Here is a 23,955-nt window from a genome sequence, read left to right on the forward strand (position 1 = left end):
CAGAGGGGTATGGAAGTCTGCGTTGGACTCAGGGGTGCCAACTTGAATAAAACATTGGGGAGGGGCCATGATGCGGCGCGCGCACCCCACTTGAATGGCAATGCCCATCAACTTGGAGGGGGCCCCCTCAAATATTTTGGGTGGCCCGAAGACCCCTCGGCCCCTAGGAATGGGTTCCTAGGGTCGGATCCGTTGGAAAGGCCCGTGAGCTGTGTGGGGCTCCAGGCTGCCCTGATCCCCCTCCAAGGCGCCTGCAGCTACGCTTAAGCGACGGCGCTGAACACGGACGGGCGGGACTCCCTCCCCTGGCCGCCTCCTTTTCCGCCCCAGGAGCCTCAGGCTCCGCCTCCTCCTCCGGCAGGTGTGTTGCTCGGCGTCCTCCGGCTTCGCCGCCCTCTCACAATGCGTGGCTGCCGCCGTCGCTGCTTCTGCGCACTGGCAAGGAGGAGACCCGGCTGGAAGGAGAAGGGGAGGCGGGGAAGGCAAGGCAAGGAGAGCGTGGGAGAAAGAGTGGCGCCTCCTCCTCCTGCTGCTGCTGCTCCTCCTGTCGCCGCCGCGTACCAGCGAGTGGAGCGCAGTCGAGGTCGTCCCGCTGCCAGAAGCAGTGCGCCTTCGCTGGGCGCCTCTCTCCCTCGGGCGCCGCCGCCGCGGCTCCTCCTCAGAGCAGCCCGGGGACAAAGCGGGACGCGGCGTCTCCTTGAGAGGTGAGCGCGCGCGGGAAGCCCGGCGGGATTAGGACGCGGAGCTCGCTCGCTCGGGCAGCTGAACCACCGGCTCAGGGACCTTCAAGGCGGGGGGGGGGGGTGAGGGGTCCCCTTACAAATATATGCATAATGTTCTGCTGGTGACGGTGGTCGGAAGGGCACGGGGCGGAGGGGACGGCGGGCCCTGCTTAGCAAGAGGCGGCAGCAGCTGCAGCAGCAGCGCCTCAGCCGGGCTAATTGCCCCAGTGCCGCAGGCAAAAAAAAAAAAAAAAAAAAAAAGTCCACTTGAGTTCTGCGGCTCGTGAAGCGGAGCTTTCTGGGCTGCCCCTCAGCCAATAACGAAGGGGGTTCTCTCCCCCCCCCACCCGCCCCGTCTGTGCTGCCCGGTTGCCAGGGCAACCTCAAACAGCGCCTTAGAGAGGCCGGCGCCACTGCTGCAGCCCTCGCGTGCGGTTTCAAGTTGACTCGCAGGCGGCTCGGTTTCTGCGGCGCCTGTTGGGGAGCGCGGGCTCGGGGGAAGGACACCGCCACGGAGGAAACGGGCCGGGGTAGGGGGGGCGGGGAGAGTTACGCCGGAGCAAATGTGTTTGGGATGGCAGCGTTGCTTTTCCTGTTGTTTTTGTGCCATGCAAAGGGGGGGGGGGGGATTTGGCAGGTGCTGCTTGTCCTGTTGAGCAGGAGGTGAGGAAATGCCGCCGTTTTCCATTCTGCACGACTATTGAAGGCACAAAGGCCGCCTCTTAGCGTTCGCTCCCCGCCTGTAAGAATACAAGGCTGCAGAATAGCGGGGAGCAGAATTGCTTCAGGGGAGGGGTTCAGTCCACAAGTGGTTTACCACAATACTTTCGTTTCTCTGCAACCCTTTAGATGGGGGATGGGGGTGCTGTCTGACTACAACTCCCATCATCAGTGGCTCTTGGCTGTGCTGCCTGAGGGTGATGGGAGTCCGAGTGAAGAGCATCTGAACAGGTTCCCCTATCACCGTTTCAGATTATTATTCTGCTTTCGGGGAGTGTGTGCTCTGTACTTTCCAACCTTCAGGTTACTTAACAGGAAAGGGACAAAATTCTTAGGTGATTTATGAATCTGTGGGTTTCAATACCTTTCAGTGCATAAATGGTCAAGTGATGCCAGTGGTGTAGCGTGGGGGGTGCAGGGGGGGCCGGTCGCACCGGGCGCAATATCTGGGGGGCGTGCTCGCACTCGCAGCTCTCTGCCCCTACCTAGATCCACGGGTTAGGGGGCGCAAATTACTTGCCTTGCCCCGGGTGGTGACAACCCACACTATGCCACTGGGTGATGCTCTTCATCGTTGTGTGGTGGACAAAGCTTAATTTTATGAATTTCTATTAAATAAAAAATATTTGTTTTTTTAAAAAAATGATTTTCTGTCTTTCATAGAGCCATTAAAGGACACAGCAGACCTGCTGGAAAATGTACCAAGCCTATATGAACTGTTCTTTGACTTGAGTTTCCTTTTGTGATTACTTAAAAACTGTACAGGACTGAATTTAATGTTTTCTATAGTTATACTTGACTTGGTCATTTGAAACTAGGCTGTTACCTTGCTGCTACCCAATCTCCATAAAGCTGATTTTGTTCCCTTTCAGTGAAATCAGGTGGCAGTGACGACTTATATCTCCTTGTTGTCATAGGGGTCCCTAAGGACCCAGAGTACCAGCAGTTAATTATGAGAATTCCGATAAATATTATTTATATTTGAAGATAACACCGATTAAAAAATGTAATTTAATTTTATTATTGTTCAAGGGAATTAAGTGTGGAAAACATAGTGCATACATTTTGCCGAGGCAGAAACCTGGGATGAAGTTAGCCTAAGGTGCCTTTTTCCCCCCACATGCAAAAATATATGCATGAGTAGTTCATTGCATGCACAGATCACCAGCCAGCCCTTAATGGGCTGACCCACTTTTTGAATTGAGGGGTGTTTGAAATATGGGTCAACTCAGTATGAGCTGCCTAACTGTCTGGACAAAAAGGTAAATCTTTCAGAATAGACTCCTGCCTAAAATGTTCCATTTCAATTCTGATTCTGTCAGGTCAAAATGGTGGTGTAAATCAACTCCCAGGCTTGGGCTAAGTAGTTAAGATAGTAAACACACACACACACACACACACACACACAGAGAGAGAGAGAGAGAGAGAGAGAGAGAGAGAGAGAAACAAGTATTAAATTAGCTAGTTTGGGAACATAAGAACAGCCTGCTGAATCAGACTAGGGGCCCATCTAGTCCAGCATCCTTCTCACACAGTGGCCAACCAGATGCCAGTGGGTAGCACACAAGGAGGACCTGAGCACAACAGCCCTCTCATCTCCCGCGGTTGCCAGCGACTGTTGTTCAGAGGCGTATTGCCTCTGACAGTGAAGGCAGATCATGGCCCCCCGGGCTAGTAGCTGCTGATAGCCTTATTCTCCACAAATTTGTCTAATTCTCTTTTTAAGCCAACCATGTTGATGGCTACCACTGCTTCTTGTAGGAGTGAATTCCATAGGTTAACTGTGCTGTGTGAAGGAGTACTATACCTCTGGATGCAAACGGGATCCGTTCCAGAGCCCCATTCGCATCCAGAAGCAAACGCAACCCGTGTCTGCGTGTGCACAGGTTGTGATTTGGCGCATGTGCATTTTGAGCGTCTGCGCATGCGTGAGCGGCAAAACCCAGAAGTAACGTGCACCATTACTTCCGGGTCGCAGTGGAGCGCAACCAGAAAATATTCATCCCGGTGCTACTTCAACCCGAGGTATGACTGTACTGAATTGAAAGCTGTGCCTCATATTGGCCGTGATTAGTTGCATGGATACTAAAAGCTGACACTTTAATTTTACAGATGCCCAAGGTAATTACTGAACTAGAATTAAGTATTGATAAGTAAGTACCCTGTTCCCCCCCGCCAACTGTCAACTTGCTTTGTTCCCCCTGTGACAGTTCCTGGGGAAGACATTAAGAATATGGTTGCCATATGTCCTCTTTTTCCAGGACACATCATAGTCATCATAGCGATCCATAGTTATAAGTAGAAGTTGACAAATGCGTCCTCTTTTTTGATCTTCACAATATGGCAACCCTAATTAAGAATTAATGTGTTAAGAATGTCATTCTTTTAGTGGAAGCTTTGCTTTCCCATGGTCCCGTATAACAATTATTGCCCAGTATATACTGGATATAAACTAACCTCCGCGTAAGCTTTATGTAAGCAAATTACAGTGGTACCTCGGGTTAAGTACTTAATTCATTCCGGAGGTCCGTTCTTAACCTGAAACTGTTCTTAACCTGAAGCACCACTTTAGCTAATGGGGCCTCCTGCTACCGCCGCACTGCCGGAGAACGATTTCTGTTCTCATCCTGAAGGAAAGTTCTTAACCCAAGGTACTATTTCTGAGTTAGTGGAGTCTGTAACCTGAAGCGTATGTAACCTGAAGCGTATGTAACCCGAGGTACCACTGTAGAATGAATGCTCAATAAATAGGCCACCTGAATGGGCCCCAAGTTTCTCTCCTGGGTGTGGAGAGAAAATCAACAACCTGCCTCTGTAGTTCTTTCCTGAAAGTTGCCTGTTAAGGACATGTTTTACCCTTTTCTAGGAATATTTTAAATCTATCAATTACAAAGATTTCTCATTGGAGGAGGAGGGAAGAGGATCACTGCCATAAGCAGGATGCCTTTGCTCTGTGTAGGGAACAGGATCCAATTTGAATCTGTTTAGCACTCAGTAAATCAAAAGGCACAAGGTAGAACAGAAGTTTCCAGCTCAGCGCCTTCAGGGAATGATTCATCAGGACAGTGCCTTTTTCTAGGGCTGCTCAAGGGTACGCAATGCTGACACCTTTCCCTCTCCAAATGTTTAAAGTGTGGCACTTACTGTAACAACTTCATGGTGAGTACCGGCACTATTTTTTTCTAAAAAGAAAAACAACCACACTGCATCAGGAAGAACTGTAGTTGTTGCCAACCTGCATTCCAGTCCAACCATGGCTAGGCAACCCAGAAGGTGTTTGGTATCTATGAGGCTCCACCTGCGATACTCCCCTTGTTCATGTTCCAGCATGGGTCATCCACCAGAGATTCGGTCTCCAAACCAGGCCAAATTGGTTGCATCCAGATATACCTTGAGTTGAGACACTGCTACATGCTCTCATTATAACCTGTCTCTGACCTGTCACCGAAGGCTCCTCTAGCCATCAATAATATCTCCTCCCACCGCCCAGTTCAAAATATCAAATAAAGTACGTGTTCTGTTACATAAACATGGATATGTTTCAAATCACATAGAGGGAGAAAGTAGGATGCATGTCTGATTTTTAATAGTGACAGAGGCACACAGTGCCAAACCCTTTCCCACCCACAGCGCACTCCCCTGTAGACATTTCCAATGCCCCCCCTTTGGCAGAATTCCCAATACCAGACATTAACTTGACTGGCCGAAAGAGAACTTGGAGAGGGGTCACAATTGCTAGCTCTCCAATGTTCAGCTTGCTCTGAACCCCTCACCTCTTCTGTTCTCTCACACCAATCCAAATACTAATCATTGCTGTCCGATTGGGATGGAAAGACCCACGCAGACAGAGAAGGCCCAACATAAAGGTCCAAGCAAACATCATTGCAGCCACAGAGCTCATTTTGTTCAGCAAGTGGGCATGGAGGGGAGCCTGGCAATCACCCTAACGTTGCCGTGAGGCATCCATTGGCAACGCGTTATTGACTCCAGAGTTAAAAGAATCAGGTAGCTAGTGACAGAGAAGATTTCCCTCTGCCAGAGATCCAGGGGAGCTGCTGCCAGACAGAATAGACAATAAATAGTAGCTGAGGTAGCCAAATAGTCTGACATGGAATAAGACAGATTCCTGTAAATGAAGTCAGGTGATACTTGCTTCTTCTCAGGGGTTATTTCCTTAGTTCTGTATAGTTCAAAATACTGTACGCAGAAGTACATTTCCCAACCGCTTTCCAGGCAACTGCTGTGTTCTCTCTGTTGAGCAGTGGCACCTTGGAGTTGTGGTTGTGGTGGTTCTTGCTGTGATTTGATAACTCTGAATAAGTATCACATGAATAGGGGGAAGTCATACTCCTGTTCCGTCCACACCGAGACAGGAAGATCACTTCCTAATTTTTCATGTAGCCTAGTATTTATTTACTTTGACTGACACTGGCTCTTCAGGATCTCAGACAGAAGTCTTTCCCATTACCTCCTACATTTTGAGGTGGAGATATTAAGCAACCTCTCTATTTTTGACAATAAGATGAATTAGAGCAGCTATGTAAGTGCTGTTGACATCCCGCCCGCCCCTTACTGTGTTCTGTGTCCTTCTCCTTTTTCCTTCTCTGTGCCCTGCTTCCATCTGCGGACAGGCAGCTCCCATAGTAGTGCACTGTCTTCCATACAGGATTGCTAACATAACTTGGCCTGCCATATTTTTTAATGGTCTTCCTCTGGTTCCTTTTAACAGTACCTAGACATACAGAAATGTAGCACACAATGCTTTTCTTGCCATGAAGTTAAGGGGCTAGGAAAAAGGCACCACCTGCTAAGCATATGTGTTCAGGTACCATTAAATGTACCGGAGCAAGATTTGTTGTTGTTTTAAAAAGGGGGAGAAAGTAGCACTCCTCTGTATGTGGGTGCAGAATGCATCTTTGTAATTTAAGTGGAAATTCTAATGATTATTTGATTAGTTTCCCTACTGCGGTTGTTGCATTGATGTTTTGAGTTACTGTTGCTTTGAATATATGCTGTTTAAATATATTTTGTAAACTCTCTTGGCATTTGATAATAAAGGATACTATGTATGAGATTTCCCTTCACTTTTCATAGGCGATGAACAGGACATTCTATCTAAATACCACCCCCACCCACCCAAAAATGGAATTGTCAGCACTATGTTTGACCATAAATTTCATTGGCTTTGAAGTTGGGAAGATGGAAATAGACCTTCAGCTGTCTTCCTACACCTGAGATCCTGTTTGGCAGCAAATTCACAAAAGCACAAAAATGATGTTTGCTTTAGCCACTCTTATTTCCATTTTTGAAGACCGCTCGGTGATTCCTAGTTCTTGCGTGCAGTAATACATTTTTGAAACTTATAGCCAAACAACAGTTAACTTGATAGACATTATATAAAAAGAATTCATAACATTAGTGGGCAGGTTGGTGTCCTTATTACGTCTAAAACATTTCCCATCACTGTGTGCTTTATACTGAATAAATGTAGACAGATTCCTGGCTTTTTCTAACTCTTGGCAATAAAATGAGCAAGTGAATCCAACTGGAACTGTTGCAAATGTTTAAATTCACGAGGTTTAAATTCTATTGCAGTTGTGTACAGTATAGATCTTAACATGCTTAACACCCTCCAGCACTGACTATGCACTTAAAAATAACACAAAAACAGTTTTAGCATTCTAGTTCTCCCCACTGTGCTTTTAAATCTTTACTGTGTTGTTGCTGAGAATATTCAATGCCTGTCACCTGTATGACTTTCAGCAATAAAATAATTAAAACAAAGGTTTTAAAAAATAGAAGGGTATTTTGTTTGTTGTCTCTCTCTAAAGCAAATAAGGAATATTTGTGCTTTCTAACAAATCAGTTACACTATAGCTCCTAGTGGTTTTGAAAGATTGAAATTGCTCAGTGTTTTTGTTTCATGGGATGTGCTGTGCCTGTGGGTTTGTAGCTTTAATCTGGTCATAACGTCCTTCCTGGAGCAGAATGTGCTTTTCAAGTCAGCCCACCCTTTCCAGGGCAGTGTTTGCTACTGCTGTGTAGTACATCAAAGCAGCTGGAATCAAATATTCTACATGGGAATGCTTGGGCTTATTAAAACAGTAATTGCTGGTCGTGCTGACATTATCAATAGAGTGCAACCCTGAAGGTAGTGCCTCTGTGAACTTTCTCGGTTTTAAAATTGCTGGCACATAGTGCAAAATGCTGATTTTGGGGCAGAACCCATTTGCATCTGCTACGCAGCATAAACATATTATTATGTCTAATAGAATGATGAAAGTGATGGTGTGATGGATGGTGGGGGCTGCACAATTATGGGGTAAATACGTAGAATGAGACCACCTCATCTCTCGGACAACAATCCCTTCTGAAAGGTGAAAAATAACTTGGATTCACAATGCTTGAAGTTGTCAGCTCTGCTTTTCTCTTTGCTAGCTCCTGTTAGTCTTGGTCTACATATAAAATAAAATGAAGTGATAGTTTTTTGGAGGACATAAGTTGAAGTATAAACCTCCCAGTGTGGGGCACAGTTTTTGAATATTTCCCCACATGAAACACAAACAAAATTCTGTATGAAGGAAACTTAGTACTGTATATGGATTCTAGCTCAGTCCTTTTGTTGCAGTACTTACTTTCTGTTTGCAGGGACACCTTTACTATACTCTGAAATGGTTTATTCAGGGGGTAGCCAATGTGGGGGCCCTTCCAATAGTTATGGACTACAACTCCCATCAGCCTGCACAGTGGATGATGGGAGCTGTAGTCTAGCAACATATGGAGATACCAAATTGGCTATCTTTGGTTTAGTGCATTCTGCCATTTCACTGTGTTTCATACGTGGAGCATTCTCAGATGTGAGGACGAGAATGACATTGAAGAGCTTCCTGTTGTATTTCTGAGAATAAATATTATTTTTTAATGTAAAACTTATCAGCTGTGCAGATCGCTGGATATCTATAGCCTCTGGCCATATGGTTAGGCAAAGCCTTATGGTCGGCATGCGTACATATGCATATTCACTGCTTGATTTTTCTGCACTTGAGGCGTGAACCCATTTCAAAACATACTGGTGCTGCTCTGGAACGTGGAAAACAAGGGTGGCTGGAAACACTGTTTCACCTTTGCTTGAAGGGAAGCTTCAAAATAAACATCTGCAGACACACCTAGTAAGGCTCATGTGGGAACAATTACTGATGGACTTGCATCATCTGACTCTCTGGCTCTATCTCTTTGTTGCCACTCCTTGTTGTATGCAGTCTTCCTGTATTTAACTCTGCGGCTTAGACTTTTTGGTTACTAGACAGATATGGGCTCTGAGGTGAACTGGTAAAAAAAATGAAGAGCACTCAGAATATGAGTTTAATGGCAACCCAATAGGAACTATGGAATCTCTGCAATAACCCTCCAGTCCTTGGATTAAAATGCCTCTGCAAAATTTCCTGCAGGGTTGTTGTTTTTTTGGGGGAGATTTAAATAAACTGCCCTTAAATCAGATTTTAAAAGTTTGAAGCTATAATGCTCATGCTTTTGCTCAGCTAAGACTTCAGAAGGTTAAAACTGATTGGAAGTGTATTGAAATAATTTTTGGAAAAGATGCCATACAGACAGAAAATTGTCCAGCAGTGTGTATGGAATAAATAATGCTTTTCAGATTTCCTAGAGTCCTGAGACTTGTGTCAGCTACACATTGTACGTCATAGGTTTTCCATTTAGCACAAATCGGACCCTGGTTTTGTGCTAAATGGAAAATTTAATCTCACAATTTGTTAACCTCCTGTGAGCGGACAAGGAAAGTTAGTTGTATTTTTCCCTGGTGAAAGCAAGAAAAATATGATAATATGATGGTATATTTAATCGGGTGGAGCATATGAATCGAGTTTGTGAAAGGGACAAGTCAATATTGGATTTTAATGTAGTCTTGTTGGTTCTTAATTATGCACTTTGTCCTGTGGATTTGTTTAATGATTATTGATTTTGTTATAACCTGTATTAACTAGATATTTCTCTTCCTGTTGGAATATTTTTGTTTCTCTTTTGTATTTGCAAACCATTTTTGAATGGTGCTCTAATATTTTTTGATGAATTGTTTAGTGGAATCTTATCTAACACTTGTATTAGTTATGCATCATATTAAGTATTTGTTGTGCTGTAACTATTGAGTTATTGCAGACTATTTTTTCTGGGCTGGCTTTTTTAATATTGTAACACAATATCAGCTTCATGTAAAGCATCTGAACACACAGGGAAAGTAGTATACACATAAAATTAACACCGATAAATTGGAAGCAATGCACCAATCAGGCAATGAGTATTCTATTAATGCTACTTCTTGTATCTTAATTTGCACCCACAAAAAAGTATTTAGGGTTTTATTATTAGTATGGCTCCATTATGTCATCAAATTGTTGCAGCCAGTCTGTTCCATTAATAAGAGATGTCGGCAACCTTTGCCACATATACTGATTATTTTTTTGAAGTGGTGGGTTTTCTGTACGGTGAACAAAAGTTTGGGCTTTTAATTCTAACTATTTGTTTTCTTCTTTTTCTCTGCAGCTGGAATGTGCACTGTTTTCCCTATACTTTTTTAAGAAGCAAGAGGTTCAGAAGGGCAAAGCTGAAGGATGCCGTCTGAGGTGTGCCTCAGGTATAGTTCATGGAGCTGTCCTGCCAGTTTCCATCGAGTGTGTGTTCATTCACTGTATGCTAGCCTAGAGGATAGCAGGATGGCAAAATGCATACATAAATATTACATCAAAATGACTGTACCGAGACATGTCTAGGAGGATTTACTTTTTGCTCTTGTGATAGGCTTCTGTGGTTTTTTTCCTCTGCAACTTACCCCCATGGAAACATTTGTGCATGGTGTAAAACAGGCTTCCTCAACCTCGGCCCACCATATGTTTTTGGCTTACAACTCCCATCATCCCTAGCTAGCAGGACCAGTGGTCATGGATGATGGGAATTGTAGTCTCCAAACATCTGGAGGGCCGAGGTTGAGGAAGCCTGGTGTAAAAGATTTGCTCCTTCTGTGATTTCTCAGCTCATTTGCATGTTGAGCATCCTAACACAAAAAGGATTTGTCTTCCTGTCAGGGCTGAAGCAGGTAAAGGCAGAAGACTGAGTAGCATTGTGTTGAACTTCATGGGCTCAGCCAGTAGATTGCCATTTAAACTTTGGGGACAGGTTGTTTTTATTGTCAGTGATGATGAACAATCAAGGAGAAAGAACAGTGAGATTCTCTCCATGTGTCCCTCCCCAACTTGATTTGATTAAGGCAATTAAATTGGTTGTGATGGTTACTGTGATGGGATTATGCATCAAACAGCAGGAGGTCATTTTTATAGAGTAATTGCTCTGATAACTATATCTTTACATATTTCACATGTAATTCTATGTGTGCTTCTTAAAAACTAAAAGAGAAAGAAACATGAACTCTGAAACACCCCCCTGCCCTTTCAAGTGCTTTATCAAATAAAGTCACACCTCTCAAACTATTCAGTTCACAAAATTAGGCTCAGATTCAAACTAACACATTTTCACTTGATACCTTAGCACACTTATCTGTCTGTAGGATATTCATAATAAAATTTGTGTGCATGTAGTAGAAAGCAGAAGAGCCATTTTATTTGAATATAATGTTCCAACATAGGCTTTTCATCTGAATGACAGAACAGAGAATTTCAAAATAGTATTTTTGCTGTCAGAATACTGTATAGGAGGCTCTGCATCTTTCTTCTTCTTCCTTTTTTAAAGTGCTGCCACAAATTGTCAATTATATCAAAAGAAGTCAGTAATAGATTTAGAAAGATATATTTAGAAAGATACGGACACTTTAACAGTTTTGTGTGTTAGGAGGTTATATCTGATTTAGGATTACCAAACTATGTAAAACCTTTTCCCCAAATCATGCATGGACATTAATTTTTTTTTTATGGTAAGGAGTCAAATATTTCAACCCTTCCAAGTGGCCCTTTTATTTGAGAATCTTGATATGAGTGATTGGAAATGATTGGATCTATAAAGTGAATGGAGGAAAAGAAACTAAATCCTTGGACACATCATGTGTTGGTGTCTCAATAAGTCCACATACATGTAACAATTTTGTGAAAAGGACATACCGTATTTTTCGCCCTATAGGACGCACTTTTCCCCCTCCAAAAATGAAGGGGAAATCTGGGTGTGTCCTATGGGGCGAATGCAGGCTTTCGCTGAAGCTTGGAGAGCGAGAGGGGTCGGTGCGCACTGACCCCTCTTGCTCTCCAGGCTTCAGGAAGACATCTGCAGCCTAGGCAGCCCTGCGGGAGGTCCCGCAGGGCTGTCTAGGCTGCGGATAGCAGCCTGCCGCCCGGCGCGAGGAGCACCCTGAAGCAGAGCGCCCCTCGCACTGGGCAGACATCCGCAGCGTGGGGAGCCCTGCAGGAGTTCCCCACAGTGCTCCCCACGCTGCAGATATCAGCCTGCCGCCCGGCGCGAGAGGCGCCCTGAAGCAGAGCACCCCTCGCGCCGGGCAGACATCCGCAGCGTGGGGAGCCCTGCAGGAGTTCCCCGCAGGGCTCCCCATGCTGCGGATAGCAGCCTGCTGCCCGGCGCGACGGGCGCCCTGAAGCAGAGCGCCCCTCGTGCCAGGCAGACATCCGCAGCGTGGGGAGCCCTGCAGGAGTTCCCTGCAGGGCTCCCCATGCTGCGGATAGCAGCCTGCCGCCCAGCGCGAGGAGCGCAGAGCGCCCCGCGTGCCGGGCAGACAATCGGCCAGCCCCACAAGCTTGGGGGACAGCAGGGAGGCACAGCGCCGCCATCCCGCTGTTCCTCAACCTGGTTCGGTTTCCCCGACCTGGTTTTGGGGGGAAAATAAAGGGAAATTTTTCCCCCTTTATTTTCCCCCAAAAAACTAGGTGCGTCCTATGGGACGGAGCGTCCTATGGGACGAAAAATATGGTACTAAGCTTTTCAGACTTGTCCCCGTCCCCCCCCCCCGCTATAATTGCTTAGCTACATAATGAGGACTGGTGACTCTCATATCTGTTTTTACAGCCATGTGGATATTTTATTTTCTGATTAGACAATAGTGCCTCTGTCTGTCTAGTGGGGATATTTATTTTGTTCATTAATGTGTAGGTCTCCCTAACCCAAAGTTCAGGATGGAACATTAGCTTATTTATTCAACTTTGCACAAGTGCTTGGTGTGGATTAAACTACTGCAAACTTCTTACCTATGTCTTCAAAACCTTCTGTGGCCTTGTCCCTCCTTGTCTCTCTGCTCTTATATCCCCTGACAGGTCCCTTCCTTTGACCTTTGCTACTCAAGCGCCACCACCCTCAGCAAGATTCCTTGCTGTCTGAAGTGGCTCCACCCATTTCTCTTGTTGAACCTTTTGCCTGGAACTGCCTCTATGTGATCTACTCCCCTATTTGCTTGTAGTTTCTACTCAAAACTCGCCATTCCCAAGAAGCATTTGGATTCCCTCCCTTTAGTGTAACTAAACCACTAAAGTATCTGTAATTGAAGTCATTCATTCCTTCATTTTAAGTGTATGCTGCTTTCCTACAAAAAAAAAAAAATCATGCTCAGAGCATTTTGCGACAAAGAAACAGGGATGAATTTCAAACAAACATTACCAAATTTCATAACAGCATAGCAGAACAATAACAGAGTAACAATTCCATAGTAACATAGGAAAGCAATAACGTAGTAACAAGTTCATAATAACAAGGCAAAAACAGTAAAATAGTAACAATTTTGTAATAATATTGCAAAGCAGTAACAATTTCATAAACATAGCACAACAAAAATAAAACAACATACGAAAAGCTACATTTCAATACTGCGGAACCTTGATTCTCGAACCTAATCAATTCCGGGAGTCTGCTCAACTCCCAAAAGTGTTTGAAAACCAAGACGCGGCTTCTGATTGACTGCAGGAGCTTCCTGCACTCAAGTGGAAGCTGTGTTGGATGTTTGGCTTTCGAAAAACGTTAAAAACCGGAACACTTACTTGCGGGTTTTCGGTGTTTGGGAGCCAAAACATACGAGTACCGAGGTGTTTGAGAACCAAGGTACAACTGTACTATAAATAGAACACTATGACTTAAACAACATGCAGCACCCAGTAGCAAAAGTAACAAGGGAGCATCACAGTTTCTCCTTAGTTGCTGACAGTCCCTCTCCTGCAGCAGCTTCTTATAAGGCAGGCATGCCCAAATTTGGCCCTCCAGCTGTTTTGGGACTACAGTTCCCATCATCCCTGACCACTGGTCCTGTTAGCTAGGGATGATGGGAGTTGTAGTCCCAAAACACCTGGAGGACCAAGTTTGGCCATGCCTGTTAGAAGGCTTCAAAGGGCAAAGGATGGGGTAGTTGGAAACATGCCTCCCATGATGTTCCTAATCATATTCCCCTCCCATTGCTCCCAATCACACCTTCCCATTTTCCTTAGCCTCTGTTTCTTACCTGTCCCTGCCACATCTGCTCCTTATATATGATGCTACATGAACTATGATGTGAACTTGCGCCTCAATTCTTCAGGAATTTGGACATCTCATATTATTTGTGTTTATTTACAAATAGACAGGTTGCACATGGGTTCAAAAAAGGGGCAGCCAAAATGGTGTAGCCACACTTACAATACTGTGCACAATCCTGGTCATCTCACCTCAAAAAGGATGTTGTAGAGCTGGGAAAAGTTCAGAAAAGAACAACTGAAATAATCAGAGAGATACAGCAACAATCCTATGAGAAAAGGTTACAACATTTGGCACTTTCACTTTAGAACATAGGCAAGTAAGTGATGATATGATAGAGGTGTATAAAATTATGCATGGTGAAGAGCAAGTGCATGGAGTGAAGCTTTTCCTGCCTCTTTCATAACACTAGTCATCCATTGTACCTAAACATTTGAAGACTTGGGCCAGACATCTTCATTCAGCACACAGTGAAAACGATGGAATTTGCTATCGTAAGAGGCAGTGATGGCCACCAACTTGGATAGCCTTAAAAGAAGATACAACAAATTCATGGAGGGTAACAGTGTCAGTGGCTGCTAGTCACTATTCTATGTTCTACCTCTACTGTCAGAGGCAACGTGGTCTAAATATGTCTTCCCAGTTGTTGGGAAGCACATGTTGAAAGGCTGCTGTTGCACTCATATCCTGCTTGCAGAACTTCTCGTAGGGATCTGGTTGGACACTGGGAGAAACAGGATACTGGATGAGTTGGGCCTTTGATCTGACCCTGCAGAGGCCTGCTGAAGATAAGAGCCTTCCAAAAGTCTGGCCATTTAATTATTTCTGCAAAAGCCAGTCATTCAGTGCCAATCCTCATTTTAAAAAGTGAATCTGTCACGCTAAATTTGCCTAACTGGCTTCTTACACTGTTGGCCCCAGCAATTGTGGTTCTTCTACAGTTAAAGTCATTAGGCTGAGAGGGCTGGGAGGGATCCTAGTAAATTGGATTAATCCTCAATTTACAGTTATAATACGCCTATTTTTATAGCTAGGACAGTTGAAGCTGTGAGATAATGGCCACATTGTGAATGTCTTGCAGAGTGATGCTGTTGTACATAAAGATTTAAGTCCATCTTTATATTGTGGGCCATAATAATAGCCCTGCCACACTGTGATGCTATAGACCTTTGGTTACAGCACGAGAGTGGGAAAATAATAATAAACCCATTTCTAACCTGTGTCAGTAGTACCAAATCATCCGATTTATAATCCTACTCTCACTTCAGAGTTTGATTCAATTCAATGGCACTTTTTTTGGGGGGGGGTCTTGAGTAAATATGTGCAGGATTGTATGCTTGACTGACGTAATTAGAAATGAAAAAAGTAGAAAACATATGCATGCCTTTCACTCTTGGTATTTTCATGCTTGCGAGTGTGATTATTTCTTCATCTTTTGCAGTTTTCAAGATATGCTGACTGGCCAGAGGCTTTGCCAGTCTAGTTCTCATAATGATGCTGTCTTGGCTGCTCTGAACCAGCAAAGAAGTGACGGGATCCTCTGTGATATAACTCTTATAGCGGAAGAGCAGAAATTCCATGCCCACAAGGCAGTCCTAGCAGCATGCAGTGACTACTTCAGAGTAAGTTAATATAGTAATATGTTTCTGTCCATCAGCTCTGTTTTTAGAACACCATAGATCTTTGGATAATTAGTAGTATTGAAATCTTTCCAATTTTTTTTGCCCGTGTAAACAGTGATCATGGTCTGACCAAATACTTCACAGGACAAGTTGGTTGTTTTTTTTAATGTCTACTGAAAAGTAAGCCACATTAGGTTCAATGGGGCTTAAAACTAGATAAGTGAATATAGGATTGTGAAACAAAACTGGGAAATCTATTTGACATATATGTAGTATTTAAAGGTAGGCATTTACATGTTTGTAGGTATGTGCTCCTGTACAGTGGTACCTCTGGTTGTGGATGGGATCCGTTCTGGAGCTCCAGTCAGATTCCGAGGTTTCCGCAACCGGAGGTGCCTATTTTGCGCATGCGCGCGGCGCGATAGAGTGCTACGCGGTGAAACCCAGAAATATACTTCTGGGTTTGCTGCATTCATATCCTGAAGGATACATAACAAGAGGGACACGTAAGTAGAGGTACCACTGTATTTACTAAATAGGGTGTGTACACAGTTGTTGGCAGTGGGTGTGAGCCTAGGGCACCCTGTTCCACACTTAACGCAGTCTATTTTATTTTAACTACTTTGTATCTCTTTGAGATCATATTTTGAGTTAACTTACAATGTATGCTTTGTGAAGTTCTGGTTCAATAGTAGTTTTCCAGTTTAAAGCATTAAGTTTTGTTTTGTTTTTTAACTTCCCTTAAGGCCTGAAAAGGCAAGTGATCTGGAACACTGGAAGAAGACATGCCGTTGTCTTCCCTAGTTTTATTTTAGGACACTTATTCCCTTCAGTAAAATTTGTAAGTTGAACACATAAAAAGCATAGTTTTGGACTCATTAGGAAACACACACACCCCCCAAAATGTAAAGTGGGACGCCATATTTGTTAGAACTAACCAAAATGTCACAAGCAAATTTCAAGTGCTGCAGAGCTAGTCATCAGGCTGGATGAACTGGGCGATGTGAAATGCTGACGTGATGTTAAAGCAGATATGGGGAACATTTAGCCCTCCAGATGTTGCTGAACTACAGTTCCCATTGTCCCAGACCATTGGCCATGCTTGCTGAGGCTGGTGGGGGTTGTAGTTCAGTATCATCTGGAGAGACAAAGATTTCCCCCCAAAAGCAACAGACTCCCCAGTTATAACAGTGTTAGGAAAGGAACACAAGATGTAGTAATACTGCTTTATTCTGCTTTGGTTAGACCACACCTGTGTTCAGTTTTGGGTGCCACGATTTAAGAAGAATGTGTTCAGAGGAGGTCAACCAAGACAAGCAAGCGTCTGGAAACCAAGCATTATAAGGAACGGTTGAGGAAGTTGGGTATGTTTAGCCTGGATAAGAGGAAACTGAGAGGATATATGATAGCCATCTTCAAATATCTAAAGGGCTGTCACCTGGAAGATGGAACAAGCTTGTTTTTTCCTGCTCTGGAGGGTAGGACCTGAACCAATGGCTTCATGTCACAAGGGATTCTGACTAAACATCAGGAAGAACTTTATGATGGTAAGAGCTGAAGCAGACCTCCTCAGATGGTGGTGGACTCTCCTTCCTTGGAGGTTTTTAAGCAGAGGTTGGCTGGCCATCTGCCATGGATGCTTTAGTTGAGATTACTGCATTGTGGGGGGTTGAACTAGATGACCCCCTCAGGGTTCCTTCCAACTCCACAATTATATGATTCTAGGATTCATTCTGTAGACTTAATTTAATTGGCCACAGCTAGATGGTTGACAGATTTCAGGTTGTGCTGTTAGCTGCTTGGACAAATAAACAAATTGTGGGTGATTCCTGGCTTATAAAAAGCAAACGTAATGGATCTTTCTCCAGCACTAAACAGATCACACACATGGTAGTCCTCTATTAGCAAAGCTGAGATTAATTGTAGGTGGTACACTAGGTAAAAGCAGCTTGAAGGTTTTATTCTAAAATATAACCTTTTTTTTTTGAAAGGTGGTACTGTGGTTAGAGGCTGTTGACAAGATTACAGTTTTTTTACTATAATATTGGAGACAAGGTAGATTTGCACTCCTCCAGAAGTAGTAATGCTTCCAGATCACAAATATTCTCCTGGGATTGCCAGGTAGCTGTGGTGGGCAGGAATGTGTTCCGCTGACTTCACTTTAGATGCTAATCCTTTCCTCGAGAAACTAGACTTGGTCTCAATCATTCAGGCGCTTTCTCACCTCAGACTAGACCAATGTAATGTGGTCTGCTTGGGGCTGTTCTTGAAGAAAAATTGGTTTCATATTGTTCAAAATATAGATGGAATGTGTCTGGTTACAACTTTTTGAAAACCTTTTTCACTGGGTTTCTGGGCTCAATTCAAGGTGCTGTTTTGTGCTTTTAAAGCACTAAGTAGTCAGGGATCAGAATATTTACAGAACCTCACTCCTTCCTTCATATGAGGCTGCCCAGGAACTCGCCACCCACAAGACCCTTCAGATCCTACTGTGATCAGTATGTGGGTGCTTGTTACACGGCCTTTTCCGCAATGATGTCCCCAAGATTGGTACACCTGTTTCTACCACTCCTTGTTCTTAGGTGGGTGGTGAAGATTTTTATTTAAGTGGATGCTCTCAGAACTGCTGCTGCTGTTTTAGTTTGTTGTTCTAGTCTGGTTAGTGTAGTGCTGCTTTTAAAGATGTGGCTGTTGTTGATTTAACAGCTGAATACCTTTACAGAAAGGTGGAGTAAAATAATAATAGTAGCTGGAGGAGACTCTTGAGAATTCCATGAACTGCAAGAAGATCAAACCTATCCATTCTTAAGGAAATCAGCCGAGTCCTCACTGGAAGGACAGATCCTGAAGCTGAGACTCCAGTACTTTGGCCGCCTCATGAGAAGAGAAGACTCCCTGGAAAAGACCCTGATGTTGGGAAAGATTGAGGGCACAAGGAGAAGGGAACGACAGAGGACGAGATGGTTGGACAGTGTTCTCGAAGCTACTAACATGAGTTTGACCAAACTGTGGGAGGCAGCGGAAGACAGGAGTGCCTGGCGTGCTCTGGTCCATGGGGTCACGAAGGGTCAGACACGACTAAATGACTAAACAACAACAACAATGTCCTGGAAAATATATGGAATCTTGGGCTGAGGCAGTGAGCTGTGATCTTGGCAAGAATTCGGAGCACTCAAATGACTAGTCATGGGGCTGGCAGGCAGAATCGCCATATGTTGCCTTCATCATGCCAGTTGGCATTTTAAATGTTTGCCTGAACTCTGCTTATGCCTCCATGCTGATCTTTCACTTACAAGAAGTGGTGTGGGTGTAGTTCCACTGTGGCTTCTTCACAATCTGTTCAATAACTGTGTGCATAAGCAAACTTTGTGGGTGGGGATGAAGGCCTCCTCTTGCAAATATTGCCTGGCAAGTACAAAGGAGAATCTTAGTATATAGGAAGGAACCCTATCAGTGACCTGCCTCTATGGTTTGTTCACACACGTTGGACAGATTAAAAATCATGAGGAATTGCTTATCAATGAGTGTGTATCTTGAGCTTTACTGCTCAGGGTTGTGGCGAGAATGAATAGAACATGACTTTTGCCCAAGCTGTTTCTTACTTCTTCTCAAAGGGGTCAAGGTTTTGAGTGTGTTGTTGAAAACCTAAAAAATTAAGTAAATAAATAAAAACTCACATCACCCTCAGCAGAAAGGGCAGTAAAACTTACCTTTCCCCAAACATAAGAATTTTTAGGTTTAAAATTTTTAAAAATTATATCCTGATTTTAAATAACTTCCTGGTCCTTTTCTATATGTTTTGGACTACAACTTCCATCAGCCCCAACCAGCAGTTGGGAGCTATTATCCAGTACCTAGAGACACACAGATTCCTTATCTCTGTTTTAAAGCTTAATAAATTCAACTGGGATTGGGAATGAGAAAATCCAGTGGATAAAATGCTTAATGAAAAGTTGTTCTATCTGATGTTTTAAAATACTGATTTCTCAATTTGGGGATCAAAAAGAGAGGGATCATCTTATACATATGGGGGGCATCTTATACATGGAAAAATACAGTAATATTAAAAAAAATGCACACTCTTCCCCCCGCCCCTGGCAAAAGTGGTCTGTTTTGTCTACAGAATATACTAGTGTTGAAAAGTTCGCTGATCTTCAAGTTAGAAAACAGATTTAATCAGGGACATTTCTGTGTGTTCATATAATTCAGAAAACTGTTAGGCTGTAATTAACGATGGTATTTCATCAATAAACAAAAAGAGGTCACTGAATAGATATCACTGGAGGTTATGAAGTCATTAAATTGTGTTTGCAGATAATGGTTTTTATCACATTTCTTTGTTTAAAAAAGTGGGTGTGTCATAAATAGTTGACTTTCCGATGTATTAAAAGCACAGCCCGTATCTTCTCTTTTATGCTGCAAATAAAAAATAATCACGGTGTTTCCATTCAGGCTTAAACGGCATGGAATTTAATTAGTAACTACAATTTGCAGTACAGTTGTAAATTGGTTACATAGTGTAGTTGTAATTGTTAAGACTTTTAAATGCTTCTGTCACTAATTCATGTTGCCAGGAGTGCCCATTTAGGGTGGCTGAATAAAAAAGTGAGGGCTGGGCTCCTGCACCTTTTTATAGCTGAACAGAAGAGGGGGTTTCAGTAGATGCAGCTTGCATTTCACCTACATCTGCTGAAATGTTCTCTTCTGCAGAACTCTTAAAATGTGCAGGGCCCTCCCTACTTCCATGTGATTGTCTGTGGGAGTGCAGGGAGCTGCTAGAAGGTTTGCAATCCAGCAGGGAGCCTAAGGATCTCACATGGGGTCTGTATGTGCAGCAGCTGTGGGTTGTATGCCCACAATGGCCCTTTTACAAGTCTTACTCTATTTAACCGAAGGATGGGAGTAAAAATGCTTGCTGCAGTATTGTTTTGTTATCCTCTTACTGATGGTTGGGGTAGGGTGTTGAGAGATGGAGGGAGACTTGCCCAAGACCACAGAGTGATTTGGAGGGTGTTGGGGGGGGGGCAGGATATTGCTTTTCAGTTGGAAGGGTCCAAACACAGTAGTTTTTCTGAAAGATCACAGGCTTGTCATGTATATCTGGTTATGAAATGAAACCAGTATAAATTACTTTTGGAATAAATCGCATACTGATTGATGATTGCAGTATTACTAGCTATCTTAATTAGGGAACAGCAAAACAGCAACAAAAGTCCCTTATCTTTAATAGGAAATCCAAGTTTGATCAATGTAATGTAGACAATTTTTTCTTTTCTTTTCTTAGGCGATGTTCAGCCTTTGTATGGTTGAAAGTGGCGCAGATGAGGTGAATTTACATGGCATCACAAGCATAGGTTTAAAGCAAGCTCTGGACTTCGCGTACACTGGACAGGTATAGTACTAAAATCCTTAACAGGCATATAAAACAGACGGGGTCACCTTAGAATAGACGGCACTGGGATGTTACCATGGCAACTGGCTTGGCTGGCCTTGCACCTGTTGGCTTATCTCATGCATGGGATGATTTATGCTCATGAAGGAGATTAAACCCTTCCTCCATGTCCAGTTTCTCCAACAGGTTTGCATTTCAGTTCCAGATCAACATCACACTTTCAGGGAGGATGTAAAAACACATTGGCCAGGATCGAAAGAACTGCACAGCTTTCTACTTCTGTCTACAGGGGACTCTAAAAGAGCAGTCCTTTATGCCACATTGCAAAGCACTTTAGAAACTGATGTGATTTTCAGATGCAGCTGAGATAGCAGTATCTGGATGATAGGGAGACCAGTAAAAATAAGAACAAAGACAACCGAACAATCTCCCCTTCCACATCACATTTAAAAGGACATTGGCTGTTGATCTTAATACTCAGGGGGGTCTGTAGGGAAATACAGTCTTTCAGATATTTGGGAATTAAGGGCTAAGTGAAATAGGCTGGCCTTTTAAAAATTCATTTATAATCATACTCACCTTGAGCACATTTTAACATAAGTGAAATGTGCAGTCCCATGTAATCAACTGGAGTTGTGCCTTTTAAAAGACACTGTTTGTTAGGGATATGTATTGTATTATTGTAACCATGTGTGCCAAGAGCCCAGGAGGTTTTTCTACATTTGCTGGAATGCCTTCCCTGAGAGACAGCTCTTTCAAATGTTAGTAGCTGCTGTCAGAGCAGTGAGAAGCCTGTGTGCCCATGAGGTGACTCAAAACCATTGAAGTGTTAATGGTGAAGATTTCAAAGTATTGCGTGGGTGTAAGGCAGAAATGCTGTTAGCAAATAATTGGATTTGTGCATGTGCCTCCTACACACTGCTCTGAAAAGTCTTAGTCACAATAGGTTTTGGTCCATCAGTACAGTATTACCAAGGGAATAGGATATTTTCTTTCTGAAACAGAATTTCCAGGGCCTACCACTCCCACCAGTAAATAGAAAGCTCTTTTCACAGCAGCCCTCACTGAGATGAAAAAATTATAACTCTTTGCTCAAAGCAAACCTGAGCCGTGTACGGTCCAACATCCTACTCTTCTGTCTCAACCAGGGGAAGGGAAAAGGGGATGCCTCATTTATTATCCTTGTTCTTTTCCAACATATGTTTTGTTCTTGTTTTGATGATGATGAAGCCATTCTGTAGCCCCGTCTTCATTAACTTTACCTGGAGGTAAAGCCATTCTAAATTTAACAGGACATGCAGAGGAGTGAGTTTATGCATATTGATTGAAATACCAAACATGCTGAGGAAGCCACCTGAAAATGCTGTCATCTTGTAGCTTGCAAATGGACAGTGGTCTGGCCAGCTGGCTTTTTGAGAGTTAGGGCTCATCCAGACTTCCATTTGTGCCACATTTCTAGGCACAGGTTAGGGCTTTAAAGATCTGTGTAACCAGAGCTTAATAAATACTCATCTGGGGTGCACTTTAGTCTAGGGCTGGCCCGATGTATGTGAACTTTATAGGTACTTAGAATCATCAAGTTGGAAGGGACCCTGAGGATCATCTAGTTCATCCCTCTGTAATAGAGGACTATGTAGCTGTCCTTTATGGGAATCAAACCTGCAACTTCAGAATCATCAGTACCATGCTCTAACCAACTGAGCTATATATTACAGGTCCTCTGCAGATAGCTAAATGAAGACAGTCTCAGCATTGGGAAACACATTCAAATCCATACTCAGCTATAAAGTTCACTGGATGACCTTGGGCCAGTCACTTTCTTTCAGCTTAACTTCTCTGACAGGTTTCTTACCAGGATGGAATAGTGATGACATGGGAGGTATGTAGGAAGAATGAGAGAGAGAAGACTACAATCCAATACAACAGATGTGGAGAACCTTTGGCCTTCCAGTGTTGCTGAACTACAACTCCCATCAGCCACAGCAAGCATGGCCCAGTGGCCCGAGATGATGGGAGTTGCAGTTCAGCAACATTTGGAGTGCCAAATGATAGCAAGTCCCAAAAAACTCTACAGGACATACTGCTGAGTAGACCTCTATAGGATAATGTAAATGACCCCTGTTAATGCCCCACAATTGCAGTACTTGGTATGCTATAGGAGACTTGCTCATTTGTTTTTAGTCAGCCCTCTGGTTCATCATCTTACAAGGAGTTAGTAAACCATGTTGGATTGTGTTGTATGTGAAACAATTTATCAGATAGGTAGTACTTTGATTATATAGGTAATGCATTCAATCTCCTTAAAATATGTGTTCTGTTATTTCTCAGTTTCATTTATTTCTTTAAACAGCAGGAAAGTAGAACATTCCTTTTCTGTATAAAGTGGGTTTCTTGAGACCTCTAGTGAAAACAGCTGGTGTTGCAGGATTGGATATTAAAATGGGAACAGGAAATCTGTGTGGAAATACTTCATTATTTCTGTTCAGCAGAAGCAGTGTTCATTAGAAATGGTTGTTAGACACACTTGTAAGGTTATGGGAAATTCTCAATACAAAAATAGTCATCTCCCTATGAATTATATAATAATTTTTAGCAATTATATTTAGGATACTGTCTAGAGCTATTAGATCATGTTTTAAAGTGTATACAGTGGTACCTCGAGTTACAAATGCCTCAGGTCACAAACACTTCAGGTTACAAACTGCTAACCTGGAAGAGTTACCTAGAGTTGAGAACTTTGCCCCAGGATGAGAACGGAAATCATGTGCTGGCAATGCAGCGGCAGCAAGAGGCCCCATTAGCGAAAGCACGCCTCTAGTTAAGAACAGTTTCAGGTTAAGAACGGACCTCCAGAACGAATTAAGTTCATAACTAGAGGTACCACCGTATTAAGTTATGATGTCAGGTTATGTTTTGAATCTGTCTTTAGCTTTTTAGCAGTCACTGCATAATATTTAATGCAGTCCTTTTATATTTAGCTGGTTGTTTTCTTAACTTGATCTAAGTTTGTTTATCTAGTACTTTTCATGAGGTACTG

General features: G+C 43.3%; 1 protein-coding gene across 3 annotated transcripts in view; it reads left to right on the forward strand.

The window, feature by feature from the left end:
* Positions 1 to 364: 364 nt before the first annotated feature.
* Positions 365 to 23,955, forward strand: part of KLHL32 (kelch like family member 32) — a 69,495-nt gene continuing 45,904 nt past the window's right edge. For 2 of the 3 annotated variants that reach the window (XM_081186597.1, XM_081186599.1), the window contains exons 1-4: positions 365 to 704; positions 9,999 to 10,089; positions 15,346 to 15,526; positions 20,811 to 20,918. In XM_081186597.1, coding sequence (XP_081042723.1) covers positions 10,067 to 10,089; positions 15,346 to 15,526; positions 20,811 to 20,918 — 312 coding nt within the window. In that variant the 5' untranslated portion in view covers positions 365 to 704; positions 9,999 to 10,066. The remainder of the gene's footprint in view (positions 705 to 9,998; positions 10,090 to 15,345; positions 15,527 to 20,810; positions 20,919 to 23,955) is intronic. The other variant, XM_081186598.1, reaches the window with a different exon arrangement.

Source organism: Podarcis bocagei, assembly GCF_964188305.1.
Source record: "Podarcis bocagei genome assembly, chromosome: 3".
Taxonomy (NCBI): Eukaryota; Metazoa; Chordata; class Lepidosauria; order Squamata; family Lacertidae; genus Podarcis; species Podarcis bocagei.